This window comes from Heptranchias perlo, chromosome 30, assembly GCF_035084215.1.
Source record: "Heptranchias perlo isolate sHepPer1 chromosome 30, sHepPer1.hap1, whole genome shotgun sequence".
Classification (NCBI taxonomy): domain Eukaryota; kingdom Metazoa; phylum Chordata; class Chondrichthyes; order Hexanchiformes; family Hexanchidae; genus Heptranchias; species Heptranchias perlo.
Genome location: NC_090354.1, coordinates 21,312,660 through 21,339,731, shown reverse-complemented (window position 1 = coordinate 21,339,731; position 27,072 = coordinate 21,312,660). Strand labels below are relative to the sequence as shown.

Below are 27,072 nucleotides of genomic sequence, written 5' to 3'. Positions count from 1 at the left end.
TTTTTCTACTGCCATTTCCCTGGTCATCCCTCTATTCTGGACATCCTTCTTAATCACCCAGTACATGTATTTGTTATGTAGATGGGATGTGAAAAGGCCATACATGGTTGCCTTGTATTTTGCTGGACCCATGGACTCACCCTTCTTCACCCCCAATTCCAGAATCTTCTGGCAAAAACTCCTCTCCAGCCTCTCGAAGGTGATCAGACAATCCCCAGGAGGTCCCAAACTTATTAGTTGTTACTCAGAATAATCAGCTTTGCCTTCCATATCATGCTGTTTTCTAAAGATCCGTTTAATGCTTTCTTGAAGGACTGCAAAAAGTCAGTCCTCACTACCACCCCCAGGATCCTGTTCAACAAGTTGATCACCCTCTGAGAAAAGTAAAACTTCTCAGCATCCAATCTCACTTCCTACTTTCTCAGTTTATATGGACATCCTCTTTTTCTACCCAGCCCCATCACCTCAAACACTCTATTCACTTGCATACTGTCAGTGACCTTAATTATTTAAAATACCTGAATCAGATCCCCTCTAAGTCCACACTTCTCCAACAAATACAAACCCAAGGTATGAAATCTATATTCAAAGCTCAATGATCTTAGGTTGGGTTCAACTTTGCTGCCCCGTACTGCACCACATTGTCCTTCTTGAGGTGGGAGATCCAAAATTGTACGTAGTATTCCAAATTATATCTTACCAAAGCCTCACATAACCCTATTATTGATATCCTAGTTTTAGTCAGGGAATTACAGCCCAGGACTCTGTTCACTTTCCTACATCCTCCAGACCCTATCTCGAAGTTTTAGGAAGCAGTTAGTGATCACCTTCAAGTCTTTCTCCCTCCCTGTTACCTTTAACCTATACTCACTTAAGGTATACTCTGTATCTATATTCTGTGCACCCATGTGCATAACAGCACAATTATTTACATTGAAAATCTTCCTCATGGTCTTTTATGTAAGCATGTCAGATTCTTTTCATCATTCTCTCATCTATCATCCTTTCTGAACATCTAAACCATTCCATTCTAACTCTCCTGAACTTCATGCTCACCGAAGGCTTCTTAGGTTTCCTTATTCCTTATTAAATAATACCATTTCGCTCCCATCCGGTTTCTTAGGAATCATTTCTCAAAATTATCCAGTGTGTTTTCTTCAGTGCCAGTCAGGGCCTAGGCCTGTACTTCATAGACTAAGATTAGGAAAATGAGCGCATTAGTGATTTTCATTTTTACTTTAGCTGCTCCACTTTACATCTAACCATGCCTATCACAAATCTATCAACTGATCATCTAATGTAACCACATTTTCATGATAGACAAAATGACCAACTTTCTTCAAGCCATAATCCCTTATTAAGATTTCAATGGTCATTTCATTATATTTATTAACCTAGAAAATGAGCAAAAACTGAACAACAGCTGACCAGTCAAAAATAGCTCTGAGTATAGGCCTATGGCTTTTAATTACACTTGTAGTGTGACACTGGCTTGTCATAACTTAAGCTGCAGGTGTAATAACATTTGAAAACACTTGTAGAGCGGAAGATTATGCCAAAAATTATGTTTTTTCCCACTCATTTCTTGCAGAGAGTGTGGATATGTATTGGTGCTCTTCTGTTGCTAAATGTGATTGTTAAATTGTTCATGTAATTGCTGCCAGTGACAGAGGTATTTTTCTCTCCCCTCCCCAATTCACAGTGGCACTCTTCCCCCCCCAGTTCACACTGCCACCTCTTCACCCTCTCCTCTAATTCACATTGGAACCCTTCTTCTCCATATCTCCACAGTTCATACAGCCATCCTCTCCCTCTTTAGTACACACAGACACTTTCCTTCCCCACCCACCCCATTCACACTGGAATGCTTCACCCCCACTCCTAATATGACACTGGCACTCTCCTCCCTTCCTTTTTATGCTGCCACCTTTCTCTCCTTTCCCCTGCGCATTACTTTTTTCAAACATTTCTAATTCGGTACACTTACCAATTGTTAACCATTGGAGTGTTTCTTCAACAGCTCACCAATAGGTCTACCTGAATGGTTCATACTGGGAACACTCCTTCCCTGGAAGTGATCCAGGCACGCATGGCAAATACCCTCCTAGGAAGGTCGGAATAGGAACATCAGTCAAAAGTGGGATTCAAATTTGGGTGTCCAGACTGAGAGTTCAGTACTTTGGTCGTGTAGCTTCAGAACTTCTTACGGTTTGGTCCGCATTTGATTACTGACCTTAGAAGAATCCATCCCCTATGCATTTCCCTCTCTGTCACCTCTCAGTCTCTCTTTCATTCTCTTTGTACAGTGAGCTGTGGTGTCTGCTTGATTTGAATTTCCTCAACTCATTGCGATTCTTCTTAATTGTTTTTCTTAGATGGAACAGCTGTAAGCAAAACAAGCAGGGAGCCAATAACAGGACAGTAAACCAGACGCCGTCCCCAGAGGGGGAGAAACTGCACAGTGACAGTGGAATCTCGGTCGACAGTCAGAGTCTACAGGAGCAACAGCAGAAACAACAGCAACAGCAGAAACAACAACAGCAACAGCTGCAACAGCAGAACCAAGGTGGGTGTTGGAGTTCAGTACTGAACAAAAAAGTTATTTAATGACAGTATTATCATCACAAAGGTAGTGAAAGAGTGTCTGTCAAATGCCTATTTTACTTACACGACATAGAGGAAAAACAGGTATCAGTGCAGATATTCTGATTAATTCAATTCAAGTTGCAATAACTTCAGACATATTTAAACTATTAAGTTTGCTGTCCAAAGGCATGAAATTCTTCATACTTAGAATTTTAGTACAAAACTCAGTGTGGAAACTAAACAGGAATTCCTATTTTGTACATATACTGACAAATTTCTCTCCCATCTTGTTAATACCAGGGAACACTCAATTCTGTTTGGAATTCTTCTACAACCCACAGTTGTACTATTTGATAGGAAAATTGATAAGTGCGAAAGAGCATTAAAGAATATTGCACCTGTAATCCAGATTTATCAGTATACTGGAGCCTATTATAAATTGGGTCATTCAGGATTTCGAACTTGTTGTTAATATTGTTTATGAGCACTGCAGTGTAACTAAAGTGGAGGAGCCTAGGGCCAGCCATGCTTCAGTTTATTTTATTGGATTGGTTAGAGTGCTTAAGGGTTGATCAGCTCATTCTGTGGCTTCCTGAAAATGTGCCCAATCCAGCTAAACTGGCACGGAATAATGGATTTAGATTGGCGATGCTGATTGACATTTTGCATACGTGAATATGTATAGACACGCACAGGCGACACCACAGCCTTGGATGTACAACTACACATTAGATTTAGTAAAAACAATGAATTTGGCAAATACAAAGAAGTTACATAGAATTAGCAGCACAGGAACAGGCCATTCGGCCCAACTGGTCTGTGCTGGTGTTTATGCTCCACACGAGCCTCCTCCTATCCTACTTCATCTAACCATATCTCCATATCCTTCTAATTATATCTACAAATCAGTTCTTGTAAATTATTTCTCAGCGTTTGTCGGAGCTGTGTCGTGCATTTTAAATTGTGAAATCATTTCAATCTCTGAAAAGTAAAACATTTATTTTGAAGAGTTAAAATAAGCCAGATTGGAAAATCTGACCTACCAAGTCAGTGAGGCCAAACGAAGGTTTCCCTTCACTCAAGTTAAGACAGTCTAAAATGGCTATTGTGCAGTCCCAATTGTGAGTTGTGACCCAGCAGAGATGTCACCATGCAACTGAGTGCTGAGAAAGCTAGAACTAATTTCAGTTTATCAGATCGTTCTTTTACCTGATTGAGCATTGTGAATCATAAGGATGGGTGGATTGAATATACAAAACAGACAATTTGTATTATTTATGCCTCTGCATATTTGATCACTTTTGCAACTCCATCTAAATGAAAATAACACGAAAAAGTCTCTGCTGTAAAAATGTTAAAACTCACAAAAAAAAAAAGCTGGATAAATATCTGGTTAGGAATGGGAAGGAGAGTTTGAAGGATAAACATGGAGATTACAAAGTAAAGTCACTGATCCTGTGTTCCTGGCAAGAATTGTACTCGAAGGGAGTGCCTGTCATTGATGGGGTTACAACATTATTCCATTTTAATTCACGAAGATTGAATTGAATTCACAATTTAAAATATATGACACAATTCACAACTCCCTGCTGGGCGGGTGGGATTAGTGAATTTACCCATAAATACGATGTGGAACATGATTGTTCCTGAGCTGCTGGGACAATGGAAGTGTCATTGCCAAGGAAGGTAACTGATGAAGGATGTATAATGTGTGATGGTGTTTTATCTTTGTAACTGTCCTCAGGAGATTAAAGAATGATTAGATTTCTAAAAAGCTCTGCTACATTGGATGAAAAACCAGGCAATGAATTGTCAATATTCAGTGTTGAGCATTAAAAATATGATTCAATAGAGAGACTATTACATTTGGATCAGCATTTTTTTTTATTTAAACACTTGGATCAGGAATCAAGTCCAATGGCAATGAATTCAAATGATTCAGTAGATTGAAATTCCATGTATGCATCATTTATCTATTTGGATTGAGTCTATAATGATCGTAGGGAGAAAAATTGGGTAGCACAATCCGCTATTACCCCGGGCCCAATGGCCCCTGCGCGGGCAGGACAAGACTTTCGTGAGGCCTGAGGACTTACCTTCAAGCAGCATTCCGAATCAGTGTTGACACGAGGATTCAATGCAATTTGCACTTTCCACCAGCAGGGGGAGCGCCAATCTCTTAAAGGCAAGCTGTTACAAAGCTCTTAAAGGTATTTTCAGCAAAGCTGTTATTTGCTGAAAATAATAGTCTGCTGTCTGTACGGAGCGTGAATGGAGATCAGACATCGCACATGCAAAACACAGATGCAGCTCCTGTCCCTACATTTACAAACTGATGAGTTACGTTAAAACATTGAATAAAGGTTGTGGACTACTAAATCCCACATCCTCCAATCTGCATGCCAGACCTCACCAATCTGACAATCTGAGTTTGTACCAGGCCTGTGAGAGAGGGTGCTCCAAGGTTCTCTGCTGATGACTAGAGGCCTTGCTGCAAGAGGTGGACAGAAGGAGGGACATCCTATATCTGCGTGGGGGAGGGGGGGAGAAGAGGCCCTCCAGACATATACTCAAAAGGCAGTGGGAGGCAGCAGGGGACAAAGTCAATGCCAGGCGCACAACACCACGAATATGGATGCAGTGAAGGAAGAAGTTTAGTGCTTTGACATTAGTGGTCAAGGTGAGTGAGGTCAACTGTCAAGTGGCGTCTCCTACCAACTGCACCACTAGCCGCATCCACTGCTCCACACACTACACCCCCCATCACCCACATACCAACAAACTCTTTCCATCAGTACTCAACGCTTCCAATCAAATGCTTCCTCACACTCTTACACATTACCACTGTTGCAAGCCGCCCACCCACAACTCACAGGCCACACACATTGGCAGCTATTCAACCATGACAGGCATATCACCCAGACCCATGTCCCGCTTTCTTGCAGGAGAAGGTGGCGTATCTCAGGAGGCAGCAAGTGGCAGTGGCATTTAGCCCCCCGAGCCTGTTCCCCCATTCAATGAGATCATGGTGAACCTGTGACCTAACTCCAAATCGTTAGCCCCATATCCCTTAATACCCTTGGTTCACAGAAATCTATCAACCTCAGATTTAGAATTCACAACTGCCATTTGCAGAACAGTGTTCCAAACTTCTCCCACTCTTTCCTAATTTCACTCTGCACGTCCTGGCTCTAAATGTTAGGCTATGTCCTCTAGTCCTACTATTCGAGTCTAGGAGACCTCCAAACACAGTTACAAATGTCTCGTGAGCCAGTAGCAATAATCCAATCACTAACCTGTAAATCCCTTTAAATAGCACTGGTGGGGTGTCCTCCAGGCACTCTAAGACACAAACAAATGGACGGGATTAAGACTGTGTGTTAAGTTGAGCGTTAAGTCCCAAAATGGTGTCTATCACTTTAAATCAGCGTTGCACAATGATTGTATCCATTTTCTCCTTACTTCACATGTTTCCAGCATTCAGTATTTGTGCATGCGCTAACTCCTATACCAAGATGGCATCTGGCGCACGTCACGCTGGAAACATGCGTGCGCATCCAAGACGCCATCTTGGATGTCGAAGAGGCCGTGTAGCGCCGAAACAACGGGCGCTACACGGCCCAATTTAGCAACCTTAGTGTCTAAAAGGGCAGGTTCCAAGGCAACAAGAACTGATTAAAGACAATCAGTAAGTCCTCTGTTCAGAAATAGAAACTGCATGATCAGACATTGTAATACTAGAACACACAGGCAATGGTACAAGTTTGAATTGAAAATGCATTCCTAGAATGACTTTCCCAGTGGTAGCTGTCAGGGTCTTTGCCGGGAATTAGTCCCTTCTGGTCAATCAATTTATTACACTACAATATCTGATTCTAAGTTGTTTATAAAAGACAGATGTTCCTGTTGATTTATAAACCCTACAGTGTCAGACTAAGTGGGCCTGTGGTTAGCTTTTCCTGTTGGCAGTAACCAGCACTGGTTTTACCACCAATTGTGCTCTGACTATTGACCTGTGGTACTGTCATTAATAAATTCAATAGGGAATTCATGAGAAACTTCTTTACCCAAAGAGTGGTAAGAATGTAGAATGCGCTACCACAAGGAGTAGCTGAGGCAAATAGCATAGTTGCATTTAAGGGGAAGCTGGATAAGCACATGAGGGAGAAAGGAATAGAAGGATATGCTGATAGGGTTAGATGAAGTAGGGAGGGAGGAGGCTCGTGTGGAGCATAAACACCAGCATAGACCAGTTGGGCCAAATGGCCTCTTTCAGTGCTGTATAGGAACAGGAGTAGGCCAATCAGCCCCTCGTGCCTGCTCCACCATTTGATAAGCTCATGGCTGATTTGTGATCTAACTCCAGATACCTGCCTTTGGCCCATATCCCTTAATACCTTTGGTTGCCAAAAAGCTGTCTATCTCAGATTTAAATTTAGCAATTGAGCTAGTATCAATTGCCGTTTGCGAAAGAGAGTTCCAAACTTCTACCACCCTTTGTGTGTAGAAATGTTTTCTAATCTCGCTCCTGAAAGGTCTGGCTCTAATTTTTAGACTGTGCCCCCTACTCCTAAAATCCCCAACCAGCGGAAATAGTTTCTCTCTATCCACCCTATCTGTTCCCCTTAATATCTTATAAACTTCGATCAGATCACCCCTTAACCTTCGAAACTCTAGAGAATACAACCCCAATTTGTGTAATCTCTCCTCGTAACTTAACCCTTGAAGTCCTGGTATCATTCTAGTAAACCTACGTTGCACTCCCTCCAAGGCCAATATGTCCTTCCGAAGGTGCGGTGCCCAGAACTGCTCACAGTACTCCAGGTGCAGTCTAACCAGGGTTTTGTATAGCTGCAGCATAACTTCTGCCCCTTTGTACTCTAGTCCTCCAGATATAAAGGCCAGCATTCCATTAGCCTTATTGATTATTTTCTGCACCTGTTCATGACACTTCAATGATCTATGTACCTGAACCCCTAAGTCCCTTTGGACATCTACTGTATTTAACTTTTTACCATTTAGAAAGTACCCTGTTCTATCCTTTTTTGATCCAAAGTGGATGACCTCACATTTGTCTACATTGAATTCCATTTACCACAGTTTTGCCCATTCACCTCATCTATCAATATCGCTTTGTAATTTCATGTTTTCATCTACACTGCTTACAATGCCACCAATCTTTGTGTCATTGGCAAACTTAGATATGAGACTTTCTATGCCTTCATCTAAGTCGTTAATAAATATTGTGAATAATTGAGGCCCCAAGACAGATCCCTGCGGGACTCCACTAGTCACATCCTGTCAATGTGAGTACCTTCCCATTATCCCTACTCTCTGTCGCCTTTTGCTCAGCCAACTTCCTAACCAAGTCTGTACTTTTCCCTCGATTCCATGGGCTTCTATCTTAGCTAACAGTCTCTAATGTGGGACCTTATCAAATGCCTTCTGGAAGTCCATATAAATAACATCCATTGACATTCCCCTGTCCACTACTTTAGTCACCTCTTCAAAAAATTCAATCAGATTTGTCAGGCACGACCTACCTTTCACAAATCCATGCTGGCTCTCTCTGATTAACTGAAAATTCTCGAAGTGTTCAGTCACCCTATCCTTAATTATAGACTCCAGCATTTTCCCCACAACAGATGTTAGTCTAACTGGTCTATAATTCCCCGGTTTCTCTCTCTCTCCTTTCTTATACTCGATGTAACTCGATGTTAAACCTTCACTGCTGGTTAGCTTCTGATATCCTCCCTCTTTTTTGAGCGCTAGAGGTTGATAGCTACAGTTGTGGTTGTTGAAGATAACAAAGCAATTCACAAGGGGAGCGTTCTGCAGCTTTACCAACCTGTTGATTCTCCTTTTTGATTCGGTGATGCCAATGGCAGTAAAAAAGAACAGTTAGAAATCAATCTTATAACCACTGAGATGGTATATTTTAGTAGCACTTGGGTGCCTCTCTCCATTGAGTTTTGTCCTTAGTCATGCTGCCCAGTTAAATTATCATTTAAACCAGGACAGAGAAAACATTTTTCACACAAACATAATAATCCAACTGACCCAATTTCTGGGGCAGCCATTTTGTTCACTGCACTCCTTTAGGAATGGCTGCTTCTGCAATGAATAAGGTCAATGCATGGGTAGGTGGCTGAAAAAAAGGCAAAACACTTTTGGCCTGGGGAAGGGAAATCCTATTTAAATATATAAAGACAATGGGTTTCAGTTCCTTGCTGAAATTTATTTAACAACTTAAGCTAATAATTTTAAAATGGTTTAAAGAAAGAAAAACAAAGTTAACTATCACCAGGGGGTTCCTTTGTTGGCTGAAAGAAGTTCTACCTGTGTATATCCCTATCCCATCAGGGAGCTATTCTGACGTATAATCACGCTCTTTGGTGTGTTTATTGTTCTGCCTCTTAGATATCAGGAAAAAGAAGTCATTGATCTTACCTGTTAAAAAAATGGAACATCATCTTGAATGGCAATATTCAATAATCTGAACTATGCAGAGTTATGTTAAAAGAATGATTTTCTCAATATTTCTACTGCATTTGCATTGCTCTGCAGTGAGGGAAGAGTGACCATCTTCTCCTGTGCCTCTGATACTATTTTCTTTTCTTCTACACCCACCCACACCCACCCATAATCCTTTAAGCTTTCAATATTCTGGGTGTGATCAAGTATATTGTCCTTTAGAGATCTGGTTGCCTAATCCCCCGAATGTTTGTGCAGCTGGTAAGGTTCCTGCCCTGCAATGGTTTCTTTTCATAGTGTATGCAAAAAATGTGCAAAACTCAATTATTCATTCCCCTTCATGTAGTACTGACTGTCTGAGCCTTGCATATGCATGGTCTATCAAATTTTAACATCTCAGGAAAGACACAGCCTCCAGAAAGTTACAGTTAGTGGAGAGAAGATAGGTTTCCAAAGCAGTTCTAAGGGAGCATGCCAAGTGATGCCTACTAGTATAGGCAAGGAAGACTTATAGCAAGGAAACATGGAACAGACTAGAGTCTGCATTAGTCAATGAGAATTGTTAACAAGAATAATTATTCTCCAAAAAGATCTTCCCATTAAAAGGTTTCTATTGCACTAAGATTGTATTTCCTAATGGGTCTAAAGCAATATGCACTATGGTACAATATTCCTTAAGTCTTATCCATATATGTTTTGGTATCAGGATATTGTAAAGAACAGACTAAAAAGCATTAACTGTTGCAATATTTGACATAGATAACTTTCAGAACTGCAGTGTTGGTCCTGTGTAATATGGAGAGATTTTCTGTCTTACAATTCAGGAACTTTCTTCTGCATTAAAGGTTAGGAAAAATCTCAATTATACAAATTGCCTATGCATAGCATTCGCTTAAAAAATGGGATTATTATGTTTCAGCAATAATCCGTTTTATTTCTATCATGTTTGATACGATACCCTAATTATGTTAATATTTATTTTGAACTGCTAATGGTAGACAAAGTCAAAACTTCGCTCAAGAATCATATTCAAGGCCTGTGTTGTATGGTGGCTGAATAAGTCAAATTCCATATTTATTACATGGAATGTGGGACATTGCATACTGCAATTCTGTTCATTTATAATTAGGCCCAATGGTGTCTGGTGACTAAGTAAATCAAATTCCATTTTTATTCCATGGGATTATAAAATTTTCCAGGATTTTTGCAGATATTTTGTGGATCGTATTCCACGATTCCTTCTATTTTTGTGAAAACCACAGATCAGTGGCCTTGGTCAAGAGATTTTCCCAGGTTGAGCATCCTGAAAAGTGGGAAAGTGGGAAGGTCTGATATTAATCTCTGTTAAAGAGATATGCTACCTTCTGTTTATCAACCCACTGCATATGACGACAGTCCAAAGTAATGCCCTCAGATTACCCTGCAAAATAAACAGAATTTAGCTGATGTCCCATGACATTGTTCACGGACAAAAATGTTTAAAAACTTATGCCCTGGAATTCGTGGGGACTTCCGCCAGCACAAGTGTGGTGTAGTAGAACCTTTGCCTGCTTACAGCTGAGGATGCAGGTCCCATCTCGAATTGCGGAGATGGAGCCATTTAAATGACCAGGGTGGGTGCATTATAGGCACCCATCCCAATCCACCAGACAATGCCAGAGTGGCACCCAGCCAATCCAAGGGGGGAGCTCCGAGGCCCTAACTGGGCTAAAGAAAAGTAGAAAATAAGTTTATTCTTTGCTCCTGTACTGTGGGCATTTACAGCCGATCAATTCCCTCTTGACTGAATGGATGTTTTTCTGTGTCAGCTTGACTCAGTTGGCAGCACTATCAACGTATAATCTAGACTGACACTCTAATGGAGCACTGAGGGGAGTGTCCACTTGTTAAAGGCACCCTCCTTCAGATGAGTCATTTTCTGCCTGTTCCAGTGGTTCCATTGGATAAAAATTCTTTGGCAACATTCAACCGTCTCCACCAAAAATAATCAACTCATCATTCATTTTATCGCTGTCTATGGAATCTTACTGTGTCTACATAGGAGCCAGTGCACATTTTAAAAAATCATTCTCGGAATGTGGGCATTGCTGCCAAGGCCTGCATTTATTGCCCAACCCTAGTTGTTCTCGAGAAGGTGGTGGTGGGCCTTCTTCTTGAACTGCTGCTATCCGTGTAGTGAAGGTTCACCAAAGTGCTGTTAGGTAGGGTGTTCCAGAATTTTAACCCAGCAGCAATGAAGGAACTTCAATGTCATTGTACTGGGCTAGCATCTTAACTGGGGTCACCATCATTGCATATTTTGAGAGAAACATGTCTACATAACTTGTTGTGCTGACACAACACTTACTGCACTTCACACAATGAATTTGAAGTGCAGTAACCATTATGTAGTCAAATTAGCTATGTAGACATGTTTATGAGAGATGTGATAAAGTGCTATAGAATTGCCTTTCTTTTTGAACAATGGTGTTTGGCCAGGAATGCAGCATGAGAGGAAACCACCAAAGCAAATCCCTCAGCTAAAAAGTTAACAGCACAGTCTAAAATTTTGAATGCGATGTTCCCAATTAAGGATTGAACACTGCAATTTTCCAACAGGGGCTACCTTCATTAGATTGTGAGGCTGGATACAGAGATATAGGGGGTGATTTTAATCCTGAAGAACGGGTGGGTCGGGGGTGGGTGGGAGTTGAAAATAGTTGTTTTTTGGGTCACGACCGCAACCCAACTTTATTTCCGGGTTTAACATTGGTGCATAACAGTACAGGCTTCCCACTGGGAATGCAAAGTCCGAAAATTTTGCGGTTGCAACCCACCCACCCGCCCCCAAACCACCTATTCTTGGGGTTTAAAATCACCCCCATAGTTTTGGGAGTCAGCCTCAGCTTCCCATCGTTCCACTTAAAGCAACAAGAAGTAAGAGGTCCTGGGAAGCAGGACTGAGCAAGGTCACAGTGAAAAAAACAAGCAAAACTTAAAATGAAAAACACTCTAGATATGTGTGGGGTGAGGGAGATGTAATTTTTGCAAAGACAATTAAGCACAGTGCCATAATGTAGTTAGCTCAATTTCAAACAAATCTTGGCATGCTGTACAAAAATTGTCCAATTTGTTGGAACTATTGTAATTCTCTATAATCTACTCTAACATACTTTCCAAGGACCTCAAAACTGTAGAACTCTTTGCCTTTCTGTCTCCTTTTCTTCTTACAATCTACATCAGGAGTGCCAAAGCTATTTTACTTTGGGCCCGCATGAATTAATTTGCATTGATCTTAAGCTGGAGATCTTAGTGTTCCAATTGTTCCAGTTAAGGTTTTATTCTCCAATGAGGCAATAGTATCAATAACAGCCCTTTACTAACTTAAAATTACAAATTCAGCGGAGTAAAGCTTAATGAAATATATGTTCAAGCAGCTAAATTGTTTAAAAACACATATACAGTTCCCTGTACAAAATAACATTTCTCAATGTACATAACAAACTCCAAGGCCAACAGCCACATGCTGTATGCAATGTAGAAAAAGCTGAATCTTTTCCTTTGTATCTTGAAATTAAAGTTCTAAAAGGGGCTCACACCAAAGGCTTCAAACAGGCTGCACATAGTCTCTAAGATAAGAGTTGATGGAGGGGGAGGAGGTGCATTTGGCCCATGCAGCTCCTCCTCCTATAGTGACCTATAATCCCTCATCACAGTAGCCTTCATGTTGAATGATCCAGAGATTTCACCTCCACTAACCTGCCCAGAAGACAATTCCAGATATTAATCATTTTTTGATGAAGTGCTTTCCGATGCCAGTCTTGAACTTGCCTTTTACCATTTTGCAACTAAGTCTTCTTGTCCTACAGCTGTAGTTTAACTTAAAATAATGCCCAGGATTACCTTTTCTATTCCACTTATTATATTCAATACTTCTATAAGAACCCCTTGCATTCCAAGGTTGAAGAGTTCACATTTTTCTAACGTTCTCTCATAAATAATTGTATTAATGGTGAGGAAGAGATCAACAGTCCAAATTTATCCAAACATTCATCCCAAATGTTATATATTAATGTCCTGTGACATTGCTCGGGGAATCAAAACCAAATGTAGTCTTCAGGTGAAGTGAGATTAGTGAGCGGTGGATAATTGGACCAAGGTATGCCGACATAATTTAGTCCCCACTTCAAAGTCATACATTCTGTCCTTATTATACCTCCATTATGAATTTGTACGTTAACATTTCTAATGGAAACTGCCTATGTAAACTTATCACACAGTAATTACACCCTCCCTCAAGAGTTGGCGCTGCAATGCATCCACTGATAGGAGAGTGTAATTACAGTGTGACAAGTTTACATAGGTAGATTCCATTATAAATGTGGACATAGAAATTTATAAGATGAAGTTTACCTCTCTGAGTCTCTGCTGGCTGTAAGAGTCCTTCATGAAAGGTGATTGGGAAGTTTCAATGAAGTCCTCAGTGGGCATGCAAACAGTACAGAACTGCCCCCAATTCAGTACTAATTGGCAATGTCACTCAGAAGAACTACAAGGATAGCTTGCTTGGGAAATGGAAAATGTCACTCTGGGACAGTATAGGGTGCTGCCCTGAGGTTAGGGATGAGGCATATTGCTGGGGCAGAGTGGAAGGTGCTTTACTGTGCAGTTGGCTGTATTATACCTGATCTGGAAGTACTTAATGCTGACAATGGATGCCTGGAATAGGGAAGTATTCCCTTTCCCAGCACTGACATCCCTTACCTTCATGAGCACACAGAACAAATAGAAGAGTTCACATCTTACATGCCTTCATCATTCTCAATTGGACACAAAAAGTTTTGTATAGGGATGAGACAATTAAATTCAATCCAAATAAATCTAGCTGGCACAACGTTAGGGTTACCCCATTCATATCACTCTGCAATTGGAATCAAGGCACAGTTCTCCAAAAGGTGTATGAATATCATTGAAAATTCTTACTTAAAGGCTCAAGACTTTTCTACAATCCTTTCATTCTTGTTGGTACCAGCCTTTCAGGCCAGTTTTCCGTTGTTTCTGGTATTTCGACCAAGCACACCATGCAATCTGTGCTTTGGAGTATTTCTATATGGTCACAATTCATTTTCCTTCTTTTCACTAACCTGTCTAGTTTAACCTGTTGTCATACATGATACTACAATTTGTTATCCCTTTTGAGCAGATTTCAATCTCAACAGACTGTCCTACATTGATTTAAATACATTTGGAATGCATTGGAGAACCTGTCCCTTAGAGCAAACATCCCTGCAATGTTATTGTGAAATATTTTATTAATTTTCTCAACATCTCTGACTGGAGGATGGGTCTAGAATCTTCTTCCCAGGCCTCCATCAGTGTCACTCTATAGCTAAACACTATGACATGTGGACCAGATGACCGACCTTCCTGATCTTCCCTCTCCTTATATCGCTGTGCCTAAGTGTCATTCTGAGCCTCATCACAATGGAGCAGTTGAAATCCAAAGTACCTCAATGTGGGAAATGTGAGACTGAGCCTAAGTTGTAGAGCAGCTCCAACATGTCGCGCTACCCTTCACTGCACGAAAGTCCCTCATAATCGCAGAAGCATTCTCTGCTGTCAGATGCATTGATAATCAAGTTGCTGTCAGGTTACTGTATGGTAAACAGGAATTTCAAGTTTCTCAACCAGAAATTCCTGATGACGTGTGGGTTTTAACATACGAGGTCATGGTTCAAGCATTAAGTTAACAATTCATACATAAAATAAATTCATCAATACACTTACAGAGAGAAAGATAATAACAATTTGATCCTGCTGTCCCAGGAAAATTAATTTGGAAATGAGCTCAGCTGATTTCTGAACCACGCTTCTGGGCTGAGTTTAGAAAGTCCAAAACAAAATTATCTCCTAAATCTTGAGCTCTTGTTTTAACTTTCTCTTTTGTTACTACTCTTCTGTATTTTTTAAGTGGTTATGTCAGAATCATAGATATCACAGCAAGATGAAGGCGATTCAGCCCATTATGCCTGGGCTGGATGCTAGCCCTTCAACTGCAATTACCTACTATAATGCCATTTCCCTGCCCTTTCCCTATATGTTGAGGGATCTACTGGGGACACAGGAACAGGAGTAGGCCATTCAGCTCCTCGGGCCTGCTCCACCATTCAATTAGATCACGGCTGATATGCACCTTAACTCAATTTTCCTGCCTTTGCTCCATAATCCCTTGATGCCTAACAAAAATCTATCTATCTGTCTTGAAAGCTCCTATTGTCCCAGCATCCACAGCCTTTTTGGGGGAGAGAGTTCCAAATTTCTACTACCCTTTGTGTGAAAAAGTGCTTCCTGATTTCGCTCTTAAATGTCAATGCAACAAGTATTGAAGTTTTCTTGTTATAGTTCCTCCAATGGTTCATGGGTAAATATACCATAATCCAGCCTGCATCAGTTCAGGAAGGGGAAAAAAATGGGAAATAAACATAAACACTTTGAGGTATGAGGATTAGGAAATAAAATGTAACATTTCATTTTTAGAAGCCAAATAAATTACTTTTTTAAGGATTCTGCTACATTGAGTTGAGCTGATGGTTTCCTTGGAACAGTTTAACCTGCAGTAAATAATCTGTGTTTTACATTCAAAAAGTCCAATTAAAAATTGGATGTGTTAATGGAAATTATCCAAGCGAATGATCAGATTTTTTTTAAAGTTGAGGACATAAATCCCAGCTGAGCAGATTGAAAATTTGCTTTTAACAGTGGCAGACAGACTCAGGCAGCAAACGGGCAAAAACTACTGGTGGGTTTGAGAGGCAGACCGAGCCAACAAGACTGAGCATCAGGCGGGGATATAGTTGCAGACGGATTTGCAGTGACAAAATCAACTGAAGGCAAAATACACGGACAAATATATGTAATAGGCAATGCTGAGATTCTAACCTACGGCTCCTCATTTGTGAAGGGGGTGATCACTTCTTTAGCCTTTTGGGCCACCATCAATGTATTGCTTAAAACAGATAATTAAAGAATGACATAGAATTTACAACACATAAGCTGGCCATTCGGCCCAACTAGTCTATGCTGGTGTTTATGCTCCACACGAGCCTCCTCCCACCCTACACCTTCTATTCCTTTCTCCCTCATGTACTTATCTAGCTTCCCCTTAAATACATCTGTGGTGTTCACCTCAGCTACTCCATGTGGTAGCAAGCTCCACATTCTAGTCACTTACTGAGTAAAGAAGTTTCTCCTGAATTCCTTATTGGATTTATTAGTGATTATCTACTAGATACCTATTAGATACTAGATACCTATATTAAATACTAGATATCTATATTAAATTTATTAAATAGTGCTTGTGTTTTCTGCTAATTTTGGCATAAAATCATGCTTAGCTGCCTTGCACTTTACCCATTCCTCCAGGAATGTAACACAGATCAGGGGCATTTTAAAAGGCAATGATCTAATCCCAGCGATTTCAAAAAAATACTAAATTATTTGTGATCTTTAAGCTCAAGCTACTTGGCTCTTGCATAGCCTATAACTAGCCATTCTAAAACTTGAACACATTGGAATAATAAGTCTCTTACAAAGCAACAACATGTGTTCTGTGCACACGAATATCTGATGTAACAGTTCACCCCATCTTGTGTGCCACAAAATGTTGAAAGTATTAACTGAAAATTGCCCGAAGGCAAAAGGGCTCAGTCCTAAAATGCAAACCTGTACTCTTGAACCTGGAATATGGTAGCACAGATCATAGTATCGGCCTATTTCAAATCCACGCTCCTTGCGAGGGAGGCCTCCTGCTGGGAAGATGGGATTAGTAAATTTACTGCTCTGAGGGCTTGGAAGAGCTTTTCAGCTTCTAGAATAAATGCGCCTCTTTACTATCATATCAGACCTACAGAAATAACCTTGTGTACATTTCTAGTGCTGAATTAAAGTGATAGATGTAGATTATCTGATGGCCCACTGGCAAATGCATTGTGCAGAGGGCAACAGAGCCATAGCAAATACAAAACGGGAGGCATTTAAACCTTGGTCTATGCCGAATTGGGACAATGGTAGGGGTGCTACAGAAGGCCTAAGGAAAATGGACTATCCTGTGTCATTACTTTTGTGGATTTTAAGAAGGTCTTCGACACTATATATTGCAAGTGCTCAAAATTCTGAAGGCATATGGAATTCCAGATAAAATCACAGGCGCCATCTCAGTGGTGATAGCACAGCAATAGTACAATAGTAAATAATGGTGATGCTGAGCCTTTTCAGATTAAGGAGTGAGTTCTTCAAGGCGATACACTGGCTCCCTTTTTTATTTATTATTGTGCTAGACTACATAATCAGGAAAGCAGCAGACTCCGTGGAAAATATATCGCTGTTCCTTCATTGTCGCTGGGTCGAAATCCTGGAACTCCCTACCTAACAGCACTGTGGGAGAACCGTCACCACACGGACTGCAGCGGTTCAAGAAGGCGGCTCACCACCACCTTCTCGAGGGCAATTAGGGATGGGCAATAAATGCCGGCCTTGCCAGCGACGCCCACATCCCATGAACGAATAAAAAAAAAAGGAGTTAAGGATATTCAACAAGAAAGATCATAGAGTTTGACTATGCAGATGAACTTGCTCTCTGCAGTGATGCAGTAGGAGATAGACAGAAGTTATTAAACAAGGTGGAAAAAGCAGCACTAGCTGATCTTCAAATAAATGGAGAGAAAATCAAATGTATGACAGTAAACATCAACGAAGAAACAAGAGAACTGAGAACAATGCAGAATTAAATATTAGAGGTTAACAATTTGAAATACTTGGGATCATGGATTAGAACAGCCGAAAAGAATATCAACACCAGAATAGGTGAGGCTTGGTCAGCTTGGAAGTACTAAGAGTTGGGTAGGAAAGATAATATTAAGATATTCAGAAGCACAGTAGAATCAGTGTTGATATATGGTGCTGACAGTTGGACATTTACTAAGAATCTAGATGGTACCTACACAAGACTGCTGAGAAAAGCCTTAGATGTCAGCTGGAAAGACCACATCCCCAGTGAGATACTATATGGAGACTTAGAATAACTACAGGAATAAAACATAGAAGGCTGAAATGGCTTTGATAGCTGACCTATTCTTTCCAAGAGAACCCAATAAGACACGGCACCCTATTGGTCCAATGGTTCTAATATTTTTCTTATGTTAAAAAGAAAAAGGTGCTGGTACTTTGTGCTTTGGAAACTTAGGATCTTAGATTCGACTTCATATCAAAATTATATCATAACAAAACCAAAAATTCCTCCCAGGTAGATTAGGTAGTAATCCCAAAATGCAACAAGGTACAAGAATGTGTACTCTTCTGGGGTTGGGGAGGAGGTACATTGTTTGGATAGAGTTAAGGGAGCTTTACTCTTCACCTTTAATCTGGTGGTACTTCATGCTGACAATGGGTGCCTGTAATTGGAAAAGCATTCTATTCCCCAGTGATGACACCCTTCATCTAGATATGCAAACAATTCACAGAAAAGCTAAGAACAATAAAAATGTATAAAAAGATAAAAATGATTAGGTTGAATGAGCTTCAGCTTAGCAAACAGTGCTCGGCAGGCACTGTGCCATCTTGAATGAGTTATGAAATTTTTAAACCTATTCCTCATGTGCGAGTTGAGACTCTCCAGGGCCTATTATTCCTTAGACAGCAAAAATTTATACAACAGAGACAAAGTGAGCTCAGATTTACACTTGTTTAGCCACATCTCCAGGCTTGATCCACTTTAATGAGGCCTGTCTAAAATTCTTCTGAAATAGCATATTTTAGTTGCTGAAATTTTAGAAGCTGATCAGTCGATATATTTCACAGAAAGGTTTATAAATGAAAGCAGCTGATAGTTTTCGAAAACTGTCAGTAATATAGCTGACATCTATTCACGGCTAATGAAACCAGTTTATCTGGGAGCCACCTGCTAGAACCAAAACATTATAGTATGCCCAGCCAATGCAAACCATGCACTTCATTCTAAAATGGAACTGATTAAAAGCCGGCAATGTAGCACAGAAAATTGGAGCTAAATGATAATAACAGATAATAGCTGGATGATGAGTATTGTAATCTACCCTTGAAAAGGCAACATCGATAGGGTAGGAACACGAGCTGATGGAGCCAGCAAGGGAATCATGGTGGTCTCAAAGAGAAGGATTGGGTACTGTAAATTGGAAGCTGGTAAGCATTACATCCCCCAGCTAATTTGAATTACTAGATGCAGCAACTGAAGGTGTATCTGTGTAAACGGTAGTCTGGACATTTGTTTTTAGCAGCTGAAATTCTTTGGTACCCCTTAAAAATGTGTCTTCAATTTGATTATGTTTTAAGGCAAAGTTCTCATGAGTGGTAAACCTGACCAAGTTCATAAAATAATTCAAAATCAACACAATTCAGTGGTGCTAGAATGAGTGATTAAAGAGAAAGGGCGCTAAATTGGGCCGTGTAGCGCCCGTTGTTTTGGCGCTACACGGCCTCTCCGGCATCCAAGGTGGCGTCTTGGATGCGCTCGCATGTTTCCAGCGTGACGTGCGCTGGACGCCATCTTGGTATAGGAGTTAGCACAGGCGCAGATAAGGAAGACTAGAACCGTGTGAAGTAGGGAGAAAATGGCTTCAATCAGTGTGCAACACTGATTTAAAGTGATAGACAGCATTTTGGGGCTTAACGCTCAACTCAATGCACGGTCTTAACCCCGACCATCTGAACGTGTCTTAGAGTTTCTGGAGGACCCTCCACTGGCGCCATTTAAAGAGACCAGGATTTACAAGTTAGCGGCTGGATTATTGCTACTGGCTGCCGAGACATTTGTAACTGTTTTTGGAAGTCTGCTACACTTGAATACTGGGAAGCGGGGACATAGCCTAACATTTAGAGCCAGGACGTGCAGGAGTGAAGTTAGGAAATGCTTCCACACGCAAAGGGTGAGAGACGTTTGGAATGCTCTTCTGCAATCGGCAGTTGATGCCAGCTCACTTGTGAATGTTAAATCTGAGATTGATAGACTTCTGTGAACCAAGGGTATTAAGAGATATGGGGCTAAGGTGGGTATATGGAATTAGGTCACAGGTCCACCATGATCTCATTGAATGGCGGAACAGGCTCGAGGGGCTAAATACCACTGTCACTTGCTGCCTCTTGATATGCGCCATCTTCTCCTGCAAAAAAGCGGGATGTGTGTCTGGGTGATGTGCCTGTCATGGTTGAATAGCTGGCAGTGTGTATGGCCTGTGAGTTGTGGGTGGGCGGCTTGAAACTGTGGTGATGTGTAAGGGTAAGAGGAAGCATCTGGTTGGAAGAGTTGAGTCCTGATGGAAAGAGTTTGTTGCTATGGGGAGGATGGGGGGTGTAGTGTGTGGTGCAGTTGGTAGGAGACGCCACTTGACAGTTGACCTCACTCAACTTGACCACTCATGTCAAAGCATTGAACTTCTTCCTGCACTGCATCCATGTTCATGATGCTATGCACCTGGCATTGACTTTGTCCCACTACCTTTTGAATATATGTCTGGAGGGCCTCTTGCCCCCTGTCCGCCCCCAGCGGATATAGGATGCCCCTCCTTCTGTCCACTTCTTGCACCAATGTCTCTAGTGCATCAGCAGAGAACCTTGGTGCACGCACTCTCGCAGGCCTGGTACCAACTCAGATCGGCAGATTGGTGAGGTCTGGAATGCAGATTGGAGGATGTGGGATTTAGTAGTGCACAATCTTTATTCAATATTCTAACATAACTCATCAGTGTGTAAACATAGGGATGGGACCTGCATCTGTGTTTTATGTGTGCGATGTCAGATCTCCGTTCAGAGTCCGTGCAGACAGTAGACTGTAGATAACAGGTACCATCAACCTTTAAGAGATTTCTAAGAAACATCCTCCCTTTAAGAGATTGAGCTCCCTCTGGTGATGGAAAGTGCAAATTGCATTGACTCCATGTGCAAGGCCTGGAATGGAATGCTGATTGCAGGTAAGTCTTCGGGTGGGCCGAAACTTACGTCCTGTCTATGCAGGGGCCACTGGGCACGGGGTGATAGCACATCATGCTACCTATGCCCAATAACGGCCCCTATCAATTTTTTTCCTCCAAATGTCTCGGAGGATTGTTGCTAAATTTGATTGAACCTAAGTGAGATTGGCCAAAGGACTGAACGCCACGGTTTCAGGTAAACCCAAGCAGATTGAATTTGATCCTTAAGCATGTTGGTGCCCATTTTATCCTGTTCTAACCTTGGCTGATGTGATGCACACGGATCGCTTCAGGTTAGTGGAGTTTCAGGATTTTTTCCTGTGGTTGAAAAAAATCTACAGCTGTGAAGGAATCGAATTTGAAGCTAAAATTTGCAAATCTAATTTGAATATCTACGAAACTGATTTGCTTTCATCTGCCAATGTCATCATGGGGGAAGAGAACTGGTGAAGGAAGAGAAGATTGAGTTGAGATTGTGATTACCCAAGGACACTGCTTTTCTTTAGGCACAGAATGTCTATTCGGTGTGATGCTAATTTCCAATACCATTGTCAGGAGATACTGTGGCAATCAATGTTCATTCCCTGCACTCTCCTGATTTCTCACACCTTCTAAGACATGGTACTCACTTTATCCAGCTTTAACCAAGAGTACGATGATGATGGGACAGTAATATTGTCCATATCCCGGTGGTGTTTGGTAAACAAGTACCAGATAAAGGAACAAAAAGTAAAAGACTAAGGTCTTTCAATCACTCATCAAGACAGAACCCACCCAGGCCTGCTGCTGCTCTGAAGTTTACAGTGATAACATCCTGCTTGTAATGAGATTAAAGCACTTAGTTACAACAAAAATGTGAAGTAAACAGGATTCTTTAGAAATATATGACTCACATCTGTTGCGAAGTGTTTGCTGGTCAATTTATGCAATTTCTGCTGATGTGCTACAAGCATAGCGTGGACTTTATAAGGATTTTCTTTACCAAAATAGCATCTGTAATATGTAATCATTTGCCTATTCCTGGAAGTGTCAGTCCATCTTCTGCCACAAGCCAAATTCCCTCCTGTACAGTTTAAATATAGCACCTACAGTCAGTTTCTCAGAATTCTTGCTGTGAAGTTAGATCTGCTTATTGTGATTGTTCCTCACTCAAACATTCAAAAATGTAAACTTTGCATTACATACCACTCAAACTATTTCGGACAATGCTGCAATATATTTGCTTCATTAACTGCAGAAAGGCCGACATTTGACACACAATATACTCCCTCAAACACTGCAGACGCTTTGGTAGACTGCTCTTACATTTGGAACTTTAAATAAACATTATTTAATCGTCTGTGACCCAAATCAAATCTAGAGCAAGTATATTCACCTAGCCCTATGCAGCATTGACTCTTAGCAGCAATATAGAAGGTAAGTGGCTTTATAGATAACACATGGTCCATGTGATCTCCTGGATTGGTTTCGATTGCCTGAGGGGGTTGTATAGGAATTTTCCAGAGTATTTTTTTTCTCTTATTGGCCCTGGGTTTTTCTTTTTTTTTGCCTCCGAGGAGATTACATGGCTGCGGTGGGAAGGTCCAGTCATGATACTCCAACCATCATAAGTGTGGGCCAGGATTGACAATGATTCATTTTACCTACATTGTGCAAATCTATTTATTACATACTATCCATTTGATTAAGGCTCCTCCAAATAATGTGAAAGCTTTGGAGAAAGTTTGATAAAGAGTGAAGCGGATGATTGTGGGATTTATAGCTTTAAGTTGTAAAGAGATTGAACTTGTTTTTATTGGAGAGAATAAGATTAAAAGCAGACATGACCCAGATTTTTTACATTCTGAGAGGAATGGACAATGTAGGTGTGAGCAGGTTATTCAGTTTGGACTGTGAGAGCAGAGCTTAAAGAAATACGTATAAAATGAATGAACTACGGACAAAGATTTAAGATCAGAAGGAATTTCCCCCTCCCCACAGATTTATGAAAATGTGGAATAGACACGCTGAAGTAGTGCATCAATTATCACCTTTAGAAAGAGCTGGATATGTACCAAGTTAGGATCAGGACTGTAAGTTGTAAGTAATTGCAGATTGAGATGATCAAAAACAGTGTTCAATATGATCATTCCTCAGCTGCCAGGACTTTGGAAATGTCAAGTCAGAAGAAGCAGCTGATTAAGTGGCACAATGTAAGATGTAAGGGTTGGAGTAGAGCTTGATTTGCCTTTTTGGGGGGTGGGGGGTGGCAGGAGGGTAAGGGGCAGAAAGTCCAGATTTCCTCAGGTGATTAAATATTTTAGAGGAGGGAATACATGTGTGCAAAAGGAATGGGCTTGTTGTGCTGAATGGGCGTTTTCATTCTATGCTTTCTTTAATTTCTTAACTGGATGGACAAATAGACAGGGACAAGTCAGTAAATTGTTTCCCAGTCTGTGCTAATCTGAACTGCGTCAATTTGGATCTATTCATATTGCTCAAAATTTAACAGTTCAGACTTTGCACATGCCTCTGCTCGTCCAGCTATGCAAAACAGGTGTTGCGGTGATTCATCAATAAAGCAACACCCAAGCCCATTTCACTGTTCAATGAAGGAGAAACAAAACTTTATACTCAGATTTGCCATCTGCAACTCCAGATCTGAAGTCAGAATATGAATTTTCCTGACACATATTTTCATTAATCCCAATATCTGACAAAAATAAACTCTAATTTAGAAAGAAAGAACTTGCATTTATTTAGCGCTTTTCATGTCCTCAGGCTGTCCCAAAGGGTTTCATAGCGAATTAAATACATTTGAAGTGTAATCACTGTTGTAACGTATGGAATGAGGCAGCCAATTTGCACAAAGCAGGTCCTACAATAAGCAATGAGACAAATGACCAGATAATCTGTTTAAGTGACGTTGGATGGGGGATAAATGTTGGCCAGGACAATTCTACTGCTCTTCTTTGATCTTTTACATCCACCCTGAGTCAGTGACAGGGCTTTGGTTTCACCGCTCTGACAGTGCAGCATTTCCTTAGTATAACACTAAAGTATCAGCCAAGATTATTTGCTCAAGTCTCTGGAGTACGGTTTGAACCCATGACCTTCTGGCTTAGAGACGGGAGTGCTATCACTGAGGCAATAGGAGAGTTTAAATAGGAGAATTTCAGGCATGATGACAAAGTGTTTTACAATAACTTGATCAATATAGGAAACTCCAGGAGTACGTACTGTCAACGTGAACTAGTGCAGTCCTGATACTCCACTTCATTGTTTATGTGTGTCCGTAGTTGAGGGGTTCCCCTATACAACAAACAGAAATGATGATTCACAGACGATTAGATTAAATTTAAATGAGGCATCACAGCATCATATAAAAAGCATATCAAACAGACTGCTTACATTGAAATTGGGAGAAAACTAATGATTACTCAACAGTCATCCTACTGACGTGACCAGGCTTAACATTTCCTCATGATTGAAGTGTCATTTATCTTAATGCTGCAGAGAAGCCTTTTACCTAAGATTTACCTGAAAATAAAGAATACATTTAAAAATACACTTTGGCTATATAACAGTTACTCAACTTCAAAAATCAATTGGTTGTTTGAAATGCTTTGAGATGTCTTAATGTGATAAGGCATTATAAAATGTACTTTGACGTTGCACCGATATGCTTTTTACGTGATGCTTTAATGTCTCACTTCAATTTACTGTCATCATCACTCCCACTACCACTGATAGACCTGAAACCATCAGTACCTAATGTCACAGAGATTAAAATGCTCTCTCCAAACACAACCCAAATTTGTCAGGTCAGAGACTACAATCTAATTGTATTGCTGGATGTTTTTCTACAGTTTAAGTGGGCTTAATACAAAATTTTCACTTATTACACTTTAGTGAAATCCTAGTGACAAAACTGCATCCTGTTCACACTCAGACTTGCATGCTTGTGATTAAATAGTAGTTGTTTTCATTCATGCTATTTAGCAAAGGTGAATCCATTCCTTAAGTATTATTGAGCAACTGTACATATGCTATGGAGTGTTCAATTCCAAATGGCAGTTACCCATGTCCCCTGATCAATGAAATAACTCTGTCAATGGGTTTACCTATTTAACTTGTTTAGGAACTTTGTAAACTCAGCAGGGGTTAAATTGGACATGAGCTTATAATAGGTGACCAAGGTGATACTGCCTGTTTTGCATCCCCGCCCATGTTTAATTTCACCCCCGGCGTCTCCGATCTCAGCTGCATTCCTGATCATGCACATATTTATTTGTGGTGAAGCGTCTAACTATGTTGAACAACTGTGCCTTTGTCAATTAACTGATCCTATAATTGTCATCTTTCAAAACCTTCCAGAGTTCTGTGAATTATTTCAAAAGGCAAGGCTACTTAAAATTGAATGTATTTCAATGTATTATAGTTGGAAGTCGTTTCAACTCCAATGAATTGGGAGCTGTTAACTCTCAATTCATCAAATACGGAGGAAGAAAGTCACTATGTGTCGAGCTGGGTTATGTCACTGAATGTTGCTTTGTGCAATTATATTCATATTTTTGGCTGGTATAAATATTTTTAAAATCAGCTTCTGCACAGCATGTTACATGAATATAATTTATTTATTTATGAAATTGATGGAGCCAAGCTCAAACCAATCTTCTCAAGTTTGTTTGCAAACATCCAAACTCAGCACAATTAACAAAACACAAAATTACAGCCACAACTAACATGGGAACCATGCAAGTCTTGGTGTGAGTCAGGATGTTTGACTCATGAGAGTTGGCATAAATGAAGAAGCAACAGAAATTGGAAATGATTAGTCATCACCGGACACCAAACATTAACCAGAATTGAAATGTTACTGATGTGGACTAATTTGAATGTTCCTGTCCCTTTAAGAAAAAATGACAGTGTTCACACATGAAATGCTTAACCCTTTTGGCTGATAATGGAGTTCATGGCACACAATGCACACTGTGCATGTCGATATGACTTGAAATGTTTTGTGCACTTAGAGCCTACGCACAAAATGTGTGCAAGGCTCATTCAGAACCCATTTATAATTTAAATTAATGCAAAGCTCATAACCGTCCAACTGAATGGTCACTTAGCTCGAGTGCAAACGAATGCTGCAGTAAACAACCTACTCACTTAAGTGCCTGAAACCTTCAATGAACAACAGTCATCTGCACATGTATCCCATACTCTGTCCAAATAAACCATCTCAGCCGCTGCACGGAACCTTATATCAGGATCCATAAATACAGTTGTATTTCTCCCCAACTGTCTTATTCTGGCCCATCTCGAATGAAGTCTCATGACACATTTCAGTTCCAATGATACTGCATTTTATTAACCTGAACAGTGTGTGTTGCAGGTGTGTTGTACAATGAGCTTGGTGAAGGCCTCCCACCTCCTTTCCCTCATTCCCTCTGTTGCCTTCAGACCCATAATTTCCAGAACACCCTCCTCATAACCAACCAAGAGTTGCAGGTTGGATGAACCCCTGTCCCCACCTCCTGTTATATACAACCTTCTCCTGCAAGAAGATAGAAAGGGGGGCACACATGCCTAAAACGGGAATGGCAGGGAAGATGCGCGCCACAAAAGTGCGCAGGGCACAAATCACCATATGTGAGCATGTGGACATGCAGCATTGTGCTGGCATTGCACTTGGTGCTTTTTACTTGGCACGTTTATTGGTAAATCATTCAACACCTTGAAATGGCAATACTACACCATGCCACAGAAGGACATGAGCATTCCTGTGCATTTAGAAAGATGAACAGTTGGGCAAAGTGCACTGTATCCTTCCTCTGTAATGGTGCAGTGACAAGCAATAAAGGAGCTTGACAAGGCAACATATTAACTTGCAGCCACATAATTGCATATTTACCTTGGCAGCCCAGAAAATTTCTTGGTCAACTACTCCCCAGTTCAGGCCAAAGATGAGACTGCATTTACACACTCTGTTACCTCCATCCATGCTGAATTGGGGCTATTATTTATGGCAGGTTTCCATCTCCTCCAAATAGCA

At 40.7% G+C, this 27,072-nt stretch overlaps 1 protein-coding gene across 1 annotated transcript in view; it reads left to right on the top strand.

Annotated features, from left to right (window-relative positions):
- Positions 1 to 27,072, top strand: part of LOC137300164 (tumor necrosis factor receptor superfamily member 16-like) — a 149,541-nt gene that overhangs the window by 115,580 nt on the left and 6,889 nt on the right. Inside the window, exon 5 of the mRNA XM_067969242.1 lies at positions 2,376 to 2,566. Within this exon, the coding sequence (XP_067825343.1) occupies positions 2,376 to 2,566 (191 nt within the window). The remainder of the gene's footprint in view (positions 1 to 2,375; positions 2,567 to 27,072) is intronic.